The sequence below is a fragment of the Peromyscus maniculatus genome, chromosome 9, assembly GCF_049852395.1.
Source record: "Peromyscus maniculatus bairdii isolate BWxNUB_F1_BW_parent chromosome 9, HU_Pman_BW_mat_3.1, whole genome shotgun sequence".
NCBI classification, from domain to species: Eukaryota; Metazoa; Chordata; class Mammalia; order Rodentia; family Cricetidae; genus Peromyscus; species Peromyscus maniculatus.
Genome location: NC_134860.1, coordinates 52,292,902 through 52,305,555, shown reverse-complemented (window position 1 = coordinate 52,305,555; position 12,654 = coordinate 52,292,902). Strand labels below are relative to the sequence as shown.

The window sequence follows — 12,654 nt, the reverse complement described above, 5'->3', positions numbered from 1 at the left end:
TTGTTTTGGGGGGAGACGTCAAGGCTTCCCACTGAGAAAGATGGGAGGGGGCAGGAATGTGGGGTGGCCCCTCTCTGGAAAAGTAAACCGAAGGCTCAGAACCACACTCCTCCCCAGGACTCCGCCTCTGGCACCCTAGAGCAGACGGCCCCAGCCCTTGTGGTTCATATCCTACCTCCTAGTAGGAAACTAGATTTAGTCAACAGCTTTCAGCTCTTCTAAGAACAAGCAAGAAGGTGCCAGGGGTGTGGAGAGAGCCTAGAGAAAGGGCAGGAATAAGTGACCTGGCCACAGCGGACAGGACCCAGGGCAGCCTGAGGGAGACACAGAGTGAAGATGCGGCTGCTACTCCTCCTCACGGTGGCCACAAGCAGATGTCTGCATGAGGAGACCCAGAAGTCTGTGCGCCTTCTCAGGCCCCATTTCTCCCAAATGCCCACACGCTTCCGCTCCTCAATCCCTCCTCTCCCTGGCTCCCATGACCCTCAACCCCTTAGAATCCAGACCTACTACACAAGGGATCCTGTATCCAACGAAGCTTGGGATCCTGAGGGAGACGAAGGGAGAGGGGAATCTCGAGCCCGGGCTGCACTGAGAGAGACCACCCGTAGGATTCAGGCTATCCTAGCAGGTAAGGCGAAGACAGGCGTCATCACGAAGGGCTGCGGGGTAGAGGAGGTCTAAGAGAAACAGGCCATCACAGAAAAAGAGTTGGACTCAGATGATGAGGTGAAATTGTCCCCTTGCCTTAAGTCACCCCAGTACAAGGACCTCTGCTTCTCAGTCGAGACCCTACACAATACTGCCGTGCCGTCTGGGGAGACCCAGAGACCCCAAACTACCACAGGTGAGTCTGCCACTGGTAAGGTCTTCTCCAAAGACGTCTAGAAAATGCCTCCAGCTCACTTCACATTTTTTGACAGGTGCAGCCTCTTGAACCCCGGATACAAAGGAGAGAGTTGCCTTGGGGTAAAGGTGAGAGCAAGTCACCAGCCTCGGGTACCTGGAGGTCTCTAACCTATTTAGACTTCCCTAATACCTCAGCACTTAAAAGGACCTGATCTCAGATGTGTGAAATTGTCCTCTTGTCTCATCTTCATAATGATGTACATTCCTTAGTCTCTTTCCACCCATGCTCCTCAAGAGATCTGGGTAGCTAGGGGCACAACTCTGCTTTAAACACACACACACACACACACACACACACACACCTCAGTTTGAACCTAGGCCTTGCACATGCTGTGAAGTGCTCTGAGTTATACATGTTCAGCTAGGAATCGGATTCCAGCTGGCTACCTGGATGGTATTGAGACAGCCCGAGGGTATCTCCTTCTTTCTAGCATCCAGTTTCCATCCACCTGCTAGGCTTCTCCTCGATTTCCTTCCCGGACAGATACCCGATGCCCACCTGCGTGGTTATTCCTTGTGGCCAGAGCATGGTCTGCCCCAACTAATCCAACCAGATGGCCCTGGAGTCCCAGACACTGACTTCCTCCTTTATGTGCGGGTTGCCCACACTTCCAAGTGTCACCAAGAGGTGAGGGTCAAAGCCCACCCCTCCTCCCTGCTGCCTCTCTTGATCCGAAACTTTGTAAGGAGGGGTATGGAAATAGAAACCATTTTATTGAGTTGTGCTTCTTTGCGGGGGGGGGGGGGGGGGGGGGGGCAGTCTGGAGTACGCTGATGAAGCTTGAATTGCGTAGGGGCTAAGAACCTTCCAGGGTGGCTATGGGCACCAGCCCGGCAGAGCTCCAGAGCCCCGGCTCCCCTCCTTTCTACCCTCCCTTCTCTTGGCCTGTGGGCAGGCGGCTGCCATAGCTTATGCTGCTTGCTGCCAGCTGGATTCAGCCGACAGACCCCTCGCTGGTACCATCGTCTACTGTGCCCAACACCTCACCAGCCCCGGCCTCAGCCACAGTGACATCGTCACGGTGACTACTGCATGATGGATGTGGGCTGGGGCTGGGGGCGGCTGTCTCCCAGGAACTGAGGATGGATCAGGAGGTGCCTGAAGCTCTGCGGAGAGCTGGGTACCCAGAGGGGCTCTAGTTCTGCTCCGGAGCCAGCCCCTCGCTCTGCCGTCATTTGCTCTTAGGCCACACTGCACGAACTGCTCCACGCCCTGGGTTTTTCCGGACAGCTCTTCAAGAGATGGCGGGACTGCCCCTCAGGACTCAGTGGTAACCGGAAGGAGTGGGGGGGGGGGGCTCCCTATAATGTCGACCAGAGGGAGTTCACCGCCTTCTATTTCGCCCTTTCTAACTTTTCCCTTTTGAAGCCAGCTGGAGAGAACTGTTCCACGAGGAAACAAGTGACAGGACGAGATGAGTGGGGGCAGCTGCTTCTCACCACCCCGACTGTTAGCCGCGGCCTCGCCAGACACCTGGGGGTGCCAGGGCCTGTGCGGGGTGCGCCCTTGGAAGAGGAGGTGAGAATAACACCTTGGGACGATGAAAGAAACAGGGAGTAGCCAAACAGCAACCAACTACCTTACCCAACAGGGCTCTCTGTCTTCACACTGGGAGTCCAGATTATTCCAGGGCTCTATAATGACTGCTACCTTTGATGGTGCCCGGTACACTCGACTTGACCCGATAACTCTTGCTGCCTTTGAAGATTCGGGCTGGTATCAAGTCAACGACAGTGCCGCGGAGGAGCTATTGTGGGGTCAGGGTAAGAAATCAAGATCGGCAGGGCTTTGTGGGAGGCTGTAGTTTGGAGTTCGTTGCTACTAAGGTGTAATTCAAACTGTAAGTGGAGATGGTATGGAGGGATGTCTGGAGTGTCTTTTCTTTTTTGGGGGGCGGGGGGCAAGACAGGGTCTGGCTATGTAGCTCTGGTTGTCTGGTCCTGGAACTCACTATGTAGACCAGGCTGGCCTCCAACTCACCAAGTCCCTCCTGGCTCTTACTCCCAAGTGCTGGGATCAAAGTCAGTCACTGTGTCCAGCCTGAGGCTTCATCTTTGAGGACGTTCTTTTCTCACCGCACAAGCAGGCTCTGGGCTGGAATTTGGCCTGGTGAGCACATGCAGGAATGGATCCTCAGACTTCTTCTGCACCCACAGGTGTGTGCCGAGCGGGCCGGGGACTAGACACCTGTCCTCGACCCCAGCACCATCTCTACCATTCTTTCCACACAGTGGGCTGGGCTGCCACTACCTGCACCTAGACAAGGGGAGCTGCTCCTCGGACCCAAGGCTAGAAGGCTGCCGCATGTACAAACCCCTGGCCAGTGGGGTGAGTGGACTACAGGACAGAAAGCAGGCGCTGGAGGAGTCGACCTCGACAGCATACACTAGTCTACCATTTCCCTCCCCTGCAGAGTGAATGCTGGAAGGAGGAAAATGGACTCCTCCGCAGAGCGGAGAACCCCCACGGGGAGATCTACCATCTGCATAGCCGTTGCTTCCTTGCCAACCTTACCTCCCAAGTGCTCTCCACAGACAAGGCCGGCCAGTCCTCCGTCACTCCCACAGGCCGTTGTTACTTACATCAGTGCACACACGGGGGAGCATATGAGGTGCGAGCCGAGGGCTCACCGTGGGTGCCCTGCCTTCCGGGAAAGGCTGTTCAGGTGAGGTTCTTCTCTTTTGTCTTTCTTTCTTTCTTTTATTGAGACAGGGTTTCCATACTGGAACTCACTCTGTGGACCAGGCTGGCCTCAAACTCACAGAGATCCACCTGCCCGGGCCAGGCATACGCCACCGCCACGGCCCCCCCCACCCCCACCCCCCTGTGATAATTTTAAGAGTAGTGAGAGCACACAGGCAGAAAATTTGGGAAATGCTTAACTGGCATTACTGTCCAGCTTAAGAGTCCAGGCTGACCCAGAACTAGCTATATAGCCCAAGCTAACCTCAAACTTGTGACAATCCTCCTGCCTTAGCCTCTCATATACTGGGATTACAAACATGAACCACCAAGCCTAATGTTCGGCTTGTTTTTTGTTTTTTTTTTTTTTGAAATTTTGAATTTTTATTTTATTTATGCATTTACTTAGCAGTGCTGGGGGTTAAATCTGGGGCATTGCATGTACTGTGCTTCACCCTCAGCCCCTGGCCAACCTACCCCCCCCCCCAATACCTCCTTAGCCCATGACTGACCTAGAATGTGTGGTTTTCCTCAGCAGGCATCCCTAAACAAGTAATCTGAAGCCGTAACTTAGCTATTCCCTGCAGATACCTGGATACTACGGCCTTCTCTACTGTCCCCAAGGCCGGCTATGTCTGAGTAACAAAGGCACCAATGCCGCCACTTCCGCCACTTCCCCACCGACGAGGTTCCCAACCCAAGACCAGCTGTTCCAGCTGTCTTTAGGATTAACTGGGACCCCAGGCCAAGCTCTGGGGAAAGAGCAGAGAGAAGAGCTGGCTGAGCTGGTTCTGCAGGCCGTGGTGACAAGAGCTGGCACTGGCAGGTAAAGGACAGTCCTACCTATTTGACATGGACCATCGCGTGCCCAAGGCCTTTCTTTCCCGTCCCTCTACACTGTTCATCGCACTCTGAAACCTACACTTAACCCTCCAGATCTCCTCTCAAGTACTCTTCCCCCATTAGGAGATCTCACTGTCTGTTCAGGTGCTATTTCCACAGCCCATCTATCACCACAAGTTTGGTGTTCACTGTGAGCATGCGCAAGTCTCCAGGCTGCCAAGGGCCTTCCATTGATACACTGTACAGGAGCCTGACTCAGACTTTTCAGGAGAAACCCCTCCAAGTACACCATGGAGAAGCCATTTTTACCACAGAAGACAGCAAGTAAGACTGTGTCCCCAGTGGTAAGCTTTGCATCCCTGCTCTCATTTTTTTTTTTTTTTGGTTTTTCGAGACAGGGTTTCTCTGTGTAGCTTTGCGCCTTTCCTGGAACTCACTCTGTAGACCAGGCTGGCCTTGAACTCACAGAGATCCACCTGGCTCTGCCTCCCGAGTGCTGGGATTAAAGGCGTGCGCCACCACCGCCCGGCCCTGCTCTCATTTTTGAAACCACATTTAAGATTTATTTATCTTTGTTTTTTTGTTTTTTTTGTTTTTTGTTTTGTTTTTTGAGACAGGGTTTCTCTGTGTAGTTTTGCGCCTTTACTGGGACTCACTTGGTAGCCCAGGCTGGCCTCGAACTCACAGAGATCCGCCTGGCTCTGCCTCCCGAGTGCTGGGATTAAAGGCGTGCGCCACCACCGCCCGGCTAAGATTTATTTATCTTTATGTATGAGCGCTCTAGCTGCGTGTGCAATTTTATGCCAGAAGAGGGCAATCTGATCCTACTAGAGGTGGTTGGGAGCCACTATGTGGTTGCTGGGAATTGAACTGAGGACCTCTGGAAGAGCAAGCAATGCTCTTAACTGCTGAGCCATCTCTCCAGCCCCTGAATTCACATTTGTTCAACATGCATTTACGTGTGTCTTTTTCTAAACAAGGCTATGTAGAGCAGTAAAAGGATGCCCAACATTACCTTAGGCCCCTCAAACGGCAATAGGGCCCCATCCCTAGAACTCAGGGATTTCAGCTGTTGTCTTGTTTGTTTTTGGGGGGGCCGGAGGGGGACAGAAGAGGGTGAGACAGGGTTTCACTGTGAAGCCCTGGCTGGTCTAGAACTTACTTTGTGGGGTAGCCTTGAACTCACAGAGCCATCTGCTTCTGCTTCCCCAGGTATAGGTTTGGTGTCTTTTTCTTTCTTTCTTTCTTTCTTTCTTTTTTTTTTTGAGACAAAGTCTCATTTAGCATCAGGGTGGCCTCAAACTCACTATATAACTAAGGATGATCTTGAACTTCTGGTCTTCCTGCCTCAGGAGTACTGGGGTCATTCGTAAACATGTGCCATCACACCTCTCTTTATAAATCTAGCTACCAAAACAGGGTCTTCCCATAAACTAGTCATCATTACCATCAGGTCTCCTTTCCGTTCTTGAAGCTGTTGGAGACTTGGACCTTGGTTTCATCCCCACATTTTGGGTTCAACATTGGCTTTTACTGGCTTGTTTGCCCGAGTGCTTGATCCAAACAGGTTTCTATTCCGTTAACGCCTAACACTACTGCAGGACCAACAGTGCCTTTCATGTTCCTAGGCTACTGACTTCCTTGGACCATAACCTCTCTATGACTGACGGCCGACTTCTATCCACGGGATTCTGCCTACTGCTGCTAATTCTGGTGGGTGCATTGGGAGCTTTGGCTTATCACAAACGAGCTACACTCCAAGTGGGACCATCTACCACTTAACTATCATGAGAAATACATGTATGGCACAGGAGATCAGTTTAAAATAAGACAAGTGTGATGTCAGCCAGCAAGATGGGTAAGGTCATTTACCCGAGTTTGATTCCTGAGGAGCTACAAAGTGGACAGAGAAAACCAACTCTTTTTTTTTTTTTTTTTTCCTTTTTCGAGACAGGGTTTCTCTGTATAACAGTCCTGGCTGTCCTGGAACTTGCTTTGTAGACCAGGCTGGCCTCGAACTCATTGAGATCTGCCTGCCTCTGCCTCCCAAATGCTAGGATTAAAGGCATACACCACCACCACCTGGCAATGAGATATAAGTTCTTTTTAGTTACAGTAACAAGTCATTAAATTCTTGAGATTTAGACATCTTCTGTAAATAAAGCAGGTGCCTGACATAATCAGATTTGTTTAAACGGATCACATTTACAGAGTTCAGGTGACATATTACGAAGTTAAAAACAGTGCTGGCACTCATCATGAAGTTCAAGCAATTTTTTCCCTTAAGGCAGGGTCTCACTTTGTAGCACTGACTGGCTCGGAACTTGATCTGTAGACCTCTGCCTCCTGGTGCTGGAAGAAAAGGCACACTACTACCCCAGCAGGTGCACTGAATCGTCACTACAGTCATGGTCTTTGGCTAGATCACATGGAGTTATCTTCTCGATCTGAATGCCTATCAGTCTTTACCAGCAGTGGCAGCCACTGCTTGGTAAAACTTGGCCACGAAATCCGGTTCACTGACCTCCAGCTGTCTGACAAATTCATTGCGCTCCTTCTCAGTCCAACCTCGAAACCACTGATCCCAAAGACGCAGCTGACACTCAAAGATACAAGGTGGTCGGTTTGTCCCAGACACACTGAGCTGCTCCAGACAATCCAAGAGTGGCTGCAGCTTTCCAGGCACTGCCTTAGCAACCAGGTCTTGTAGAAAACGTTCCCGCTGGGGACCTGACCAACAGGAGAACCAGTGAAGAATACACTTCATCTCATGGGAAGTGATGTAAGACATTGGAATAGGGAAGGATCTGTTTATGTTGTTTGGTGGCACTGACGAGGAAGATGATTCCAGTGGCATCCTGAAACAAACAAAGCTCTGTTAATACCGTCTTTGGCAGAGAGCAACCTAAACAACCTCCTAAGCAACAAACCCTACCGCACCACATCAATATCCACCAATCAACCAGGAGGAAAACCACAGGACCCTTTCCTATGGCAGGACTTCACTGTGTATGTGTAGCTCCAGAACAGCCAGGAATTTCATCCTCCTGCCTTAGCTTCTTGAATACTGGGATTACAAATGCACAGAGCCATTCCACAGGCAACAAGAGCCTTTATTTTTATGTTTCTACAATTACCGTGGAGAAGGTACCCAGAACAACTCCACTTGGTGTGTGCCGCCTTCTTCCCTTTGCACGGACCTAAGCCAGGCGCGAGGCTCACACCTACAATCCCAGCACTCAGAAAGTGGAGACGGGGGACTGCCAGGAATCAAAGGCCAGGTTGGACTACACAGGTACATAGTAAGTTCCAGTGAGTTTAACCTACAGAGTGAGGCCCTATCTCGAAACAATGAAAGAAAAACACATACCAGGCGTGGTAGCACACAGGGCTTACATGGTGGAGGCAGGAAGATCACGAGTTCAAAGAGGAGCCTCAGTTACATGGGAGTTCCAGACCAGCCTAAACTACAAGAAACTCTGGGTCGCCGGGCGGTGGTGGTGCACGCCTTTAATCCCAGCACTCGGGAGGCAGAGCCAGGCGGATCTCTGTGAGTTCAAGGCCAGCCTGGGCTACCAAGTGAGTTCCAGGAAAGGCGCAAAGCTACACAGAGAAACCCTGTCTCAAAAAAACCAAAAAAAAAAAAAAAAAAAAAAAAAAAAAAAAAAAAAAAAAAAAAAAAAAAGAAACTCTGGGTCAAACAAACAAATAAAAAGGAAACAACCTATCTAACTACTTCTCTTACTGCCTTCATCATTTTATTTCATTAACATTTATTTGTTGCTAAACTTATTCATATGCTAGAAGTTTTTGTTGGTGTCAGTTTCTCCTGAGATGTTTTTTATTCTTTATAATGTTCTCTTCCGACTTAGGAACAGCTCCTTTTCAGTGAGGATCATTTCAATGCGACAGGCAAGCTCACATATGGGTTAATCTGACTGTTCTGGATATTGTCAGTGATCACAGCTTCAGAACGTCTAAATTCAGCATTTTCAAGCACGTATAGCAAAACTTCAGCACTCTTCTGGGACCACCAATCACACATCTAGCCATACTGTCTGTCGTCAGCACACTTACCAACACTACTGTATACTGTCTAAAAGTCACACATTGTTTCTTTTTTTTTTTTTTTTGGTTTTTCGAGACAGGGTTTCTCTGTGTAGCTTTGCGCCTTTCCTGGAACTCACTTGGTAGCCCAGGCTGGCCTCGAACTCACAGAGATCCGCCTGCCTCTGCCTCCCGAGTGCTGGGATTAAAGGCGTGCGCCACCACCGCCCGGCACACACATTGTTTCTTTAAAGGGACACCTTTCAGATACTTGGTGGCTCTTTAGGTACATAAAGCCTTGCTAGCCTGGGCAATTTCACACATGTTCTAAAGTGAACACAGACATCTGAACATCTTGGTTTAAATGATTTGGAGGGAGAGGTATCTGGGTCAAAAGAAGAGTAATTATACTCACAGGTTACCTCAAGTCTTAGAAAATAATCTTGCTGGCCTCAAATTCAAGAGCCTCCTGCCTCAGCCTTCCAAATGTTGGTGTTAAAAATTACATATCCACCCTTAGCTGTTGCACAAGTCCTAATTGGTCTCATAACAAAAACCCGGGAGCCAGATATTGGGGTAAATGCTGAAGGATCAGAGGAAATAAGCCACAGCCACTTCTCACCTCACCAACTCCTCAGCAAAAAAGAGAAGATCCTGTCTCCACGAATCCTCAGACTGAATGCCCCTGAGTCCTCAGCCAAAATGTGCCGAAATTCCTGTCTCCTCCTGTCTTACATTCTTTTCTCTGCCCAGCCATATCACTTCCTGTCTCAACCTTCCTAGTGTTGGGATTAAAGGTGTGTGCCACCACTGCCTGGCTCTGTTTCTCTTTTAGACTGGATTAATCTCATGTAGTTCAGGGTGGCTCTGAACTCACAGAGATCCAAACGGATTTCTGCCTCCCAAGTGCTAGGATTAAAGGTGTGTGTCACCACTGCCTGGCCTCTGTGTTTAATCTAGTGGCTGGCTCTGTCCTCTGATCTTCAGGCAGATTTTATTTGTTAGCGTACAAACAACATATCACCACACTTAGCCTCTTTCCCCACATTCCTTTTAATTTTCATGTAGCCTCAGCTGGACATGTAGCTAAGGATGGCCTTGAACTGTGACATGCCACCATACTTTTTGTGCTGCTGAGGACAGAACTAAAAGAGCGCTCCACCAGCTGAGCTATGTCCTCAGCCACCTCCATAAACAATCTTAAACACAACCAAGGGAGGGGCTGGGGGAAAGAGTGCTCAGTATTTAAATACACTTCCTGTACTTCTAGAGCGCTGCCTAGTGTCTGTAGGACATGCACACACCCACAGACAGACACACAGATACACAATTAAAAATAATAAAAGCAAGCTGGGCGGTGGTGGAGTACTGGAGTAGGTTAGGTTCAACCCAGTACTTGAGAGGCACAGGCAGGCAGACCTCTGACTTCCCTGCCAGCCTGGTCTACCGAGTGACTTTCCAGGACAGCCAGGACCACACAGAGAAAACTTGTTTTGAAAAATGCTTGTTCTGCCGGGCGTGGTGGCGCACGCCTTTAATCCCAGCACTCGGGAGGCAGAGCCAGGCGGATCTCTGTGAGTTCGAGGCCAGCCTGGGCTACCAAGTGAGCTCCAGGAAAGGCGCAAAGCTACACAGAGAAACCCTGTCTCGAAAAAACCAAAAAAAAAAAAAAAAAAAATGCTTGTTCTATCTCTCCTACTTATCTAACTTATCTAGCCTACTTCAGGTTAGGTTCAACCCTCTATGACTTAAATCACTACTTCTGTTCCTTCTGCTCCAAGCTGGAAGATTTGTATTTGTCTTTGAACTGATCATTAGGATCAGTTCAAGTCCCGGTTCAGGGTGACTGCCATTTTCAGAGTAACAATACAGGGAGAAGTTCCTCCTAAAACTTCTTTCTCAGGGAAAGGGACTTTTCCCACAGAGTCTCGCCACAAGGCTTCAACGGTAAACTTATACTCAATGTCATTGATAAAATTTACTGCCTAGGATCAAAGACAAGAAGCTATTTTTTTCCCCACGTTTGGAAGCCGCCAAGAGTCTTAAGCCCCGACCCCCCCCCCCCCCCAGCATTCCTCAGATCGAGTGACCAGGATGTAGAGGATGGGGACCACAGAGGTTTCACCACGGGTGCAGGAGGGTTTCCCAAAAGGAAACCTGCAGACACATCTTATCTGGACAAGGAGGGGGCTTCTTTACCTGTTACCTCCCCTTTCCTCTCAAAGGGCGCCCAGAGATCACAAGAGTCCTTCAGCTCCAGCTGCCGTAGTCTCTTCCACGTTTCCTGAAAACCCTAAGCAGAGCCAGCCCAATAACCCACGTACTTCCGGTCTTAAACCAGCCCCCAAACACCCAAGAGCCCCAGCGCCTCAGCCCCAGGTCCGAAGATAGCCGAATAATTCCGATTATGGTTATGCCCGAGTCGAGGGCTTCCGAATAGGTTCGATTCAAAGCCTCGGCAAGACGAAAACAAACGAGTCTGAACGCAGAAAGGGAGGGGGCGGCGGCTGGGCAAATAGAAAGAGCCGATTGGTACCGATGTGGAGACGGAAACGACCGAACAGTTCCGGAGGAACCCGGGGAATTCTGAGCAGTAATAGAGGGGCAGACTATGGCCGTGGGCGGGGCCAATTCGGTACGTTCGAAGGGCGTTAGCGGAAATTACCGAAGATGCCCGAAGCCGTCGGGACGGACCCGAGTACCTCACGCAAGATGGCGGAGCTGGAGGAGGTGACTCTGGACGGGAAGCCTCTTCAGGCTCTGCGGGTGACCGACCTGAAGGCCGCACTGGAGCAGCGAGGCCTAGCCAAGAGCGGGCAGAAGAGTGCCCTGGTCAAGCGGCTCAAAGGGGTGAGAAGTCAGCGCTGCCGAGGTGTCGGAGGGGAGCGGACCCGGTAGAGACGAGTCTCCGCCGCGGCGCAGGCGCAGTGTCCGGGCTCGGCGCGAGCTCTCTCAGGCCGCCAGCGCGAGCCTGCGGATCCGCGCGCACGGTGGTTGGTGTGGCTTGCGCTGGAACAGAGATAACGCCGGTTCCCGCCTTAACGGCAGCGGCGCGAGCCCAAAATGGGAGGGTGCGCGCTACTCTCCCGGAGTGTCTTAAGCTCCTTCCTTCCTCCCCCACCCCCTCCTTGTTTGTGTCTGTGTTTTCGGCGCATGCGCTGCAGAAGGAGTTAAATCCCTCTACAACCACCGGTGTGGCTGGCCTTACGGGGGCGAGTAGGGCAGGGTCCGAGTTAGGGGTGCAGTTGGGCGGAGGGGGTTGGTGACTCTGGCTGCAGGAATACATTTGGGTTGGGGTAAAATGTCCGCTTGATCAGATGAAGACCTTAGATGAAGGGAAACCTTGGTAGACGCACTTGGCGAAAGACGGGTGTCTAATTTATAGGGAATCGAGAAGCAGTCTGGATAAGAATTTGGTGAATACTAGCGCGAGAGGTGAGACAGGATGACTTTAGGCGGGGGGGGGGGGGTGTCGTATCGGCTGGAGTAGATGAGAAGGGGTTTGTCCGGAGGTGTACATGCTGTGTATCGGTTTGGTGTAGATGGAGGGAAGGTGAGATGGACCGGTGTAATGAAGAGTTCATTAGGGTATGTGGCTGGTAGTGCGGATGGGGATTAGGTTAGTTCAGGGTCCGAGTTGACAGACCGTCGCTTATCCCGAAGCTGACAGTTTGTGGGTGGGTGTGGATTAAGTCAAACCACAGGTGACAAGGTCTGTGGTCAGTTTCTCTTTGAAATTTTAATACGTTTGATCAGTCTGGATGTCACTCTGCTGAAAATTGTGCCAGTTCACTTAGTTTTAGCTCTGAATAACTAACCAAGTAACAGTGAGACCCTAATCAGCAGTCTCACGGTTTTGTGTAATTTAAAGCTTGTTTGAGTATTTGGAGTGCTCGCCCCCCACCCCATTACCAGATTTAAAAGTGGCTCCTAGTCAAAATTGCAGACGGGATTCTAGTACTGATTCTGTCACTTTTGCAGATTTTTATGACATAGCCAGGTCACTGATTCTTTGTGTGCCTGTATTTTATATCTGTATATTTGGGAGCAGTAACCATGGCTACCTTTAATGGTCTCGTGAAGATGAATGAGAACAGTATTCGTAAAAGGGCTTTTAAGCTCCATGAAAGGAGTATGGTATAAATGTATATTTAAGTATATTTAATTTAATG

General features: G+C 50.3%; 3 protein-coding genes across 17 annotated transcripts in view; 2 read left to right on the top strand and 1 right to left on the bottom strand.

The window, feature by feature from the left end:
- The first annotated feature begins 336 nt into the window (after positions 1-336).
- On the top strand, positions 337-6,259 carry Cirop (ciliated left-right organizer metallopeptidase). The gene is given in 14 exon segments (XM_042284277.2): positions 337-631; positions 763-847; positions 924-975; positions 1,394-1,641; positions 1,748-1,931; positions 2,096-2,180; positions 2,283-2,428; positions 2,502-2,673; positions 2,997-3,066; positions 3,142-3,238; positions 3,324-3,575; positions 4,180-4,418; positions 4,580-4,759; positions 6,064-6,259. Coding segments are annotated over 14 exon segments (2,301 nt in total).
- Positions 6,260-6,750: 491 nt separating this feature from the next.
- On the bottom strand, positions 6,751-11,286 carry C9H14orf119 (chromosome 9 C14orf119 homolog). 3 transcript variants are annotated; one of them, XM_076545003.1, is made up of 3 exons: positions 10,682-10,795; positions 7,806-7,902; positions 6,751-7,293 (listed from the first exon to the last, which is right to left on the bottom strand). In XM_076545003.1, exon 3 carries the CDS (start codon positions 7,290-7,292, stop codon positions 6,894-6,896), a length of 399 nt encoding a protein of 132 aa, XP_076401118.1. In that variant the 5' UTR covers position 7,293; positions 7,806-7,902; positions 10,682-10,795; the 3' UTR covers positions 6,751-6,893. The 3 variants fall into 3 exon arrangements, with proteins under 3 accessions (XP_076401118.1, XP_015862439.2, XP_006988555.2); XM_016006953.3 differs by lacking the exons at positions 7,806-7,902; positions 10,682-10,795 and adding an exon at positions 11,148-11,286; XM_006988493.4 differs by lacking the exon at positions 7,806-7,902 and having other exon boundaries at positions 10,682-10,820.
- Acin1 (apoptotic chromatin condensation inducer 1) overlaps positions 11,144-12,654 on the top strand; it is a 46,556-nt gene continuing 45,045 nt past the window's right edge. For 4 of the 13 annotated variants that reach the window (XM_076545002.1, XM_076545001.1, XM_076544998.1 and 1 more), the window contains exon 1: positions 11,548-11,917. Coding sequence is in view for 5 of the 13 variants with exons in the window: in XM_076544995.1 (XP_076401110.1) it covers positions 11,153-11,332 (180 nt within the window). In the remaining 8 variants the exon portion in view is untranslated. Of the gene's footprint in view, positions 11,333-11,522; positions 11,918-12,654 lie in introns of those variants that run through there. The other 9 variants (XM_076544995.1, XM_076544993.1, XM_076544994.1 and 6 more) reach the window with 6 other exon arrangements.

Bases quoted from the DNA above. Each gene is read 5' to 3' on its own strand.
- C9H14orf119 (XM_016006953.3), bottom strand. From the start codon at position 7,292: ATGCCACTGGAATCATCTTCCTCGTCAGTGCCACCAAACAACATAAAC.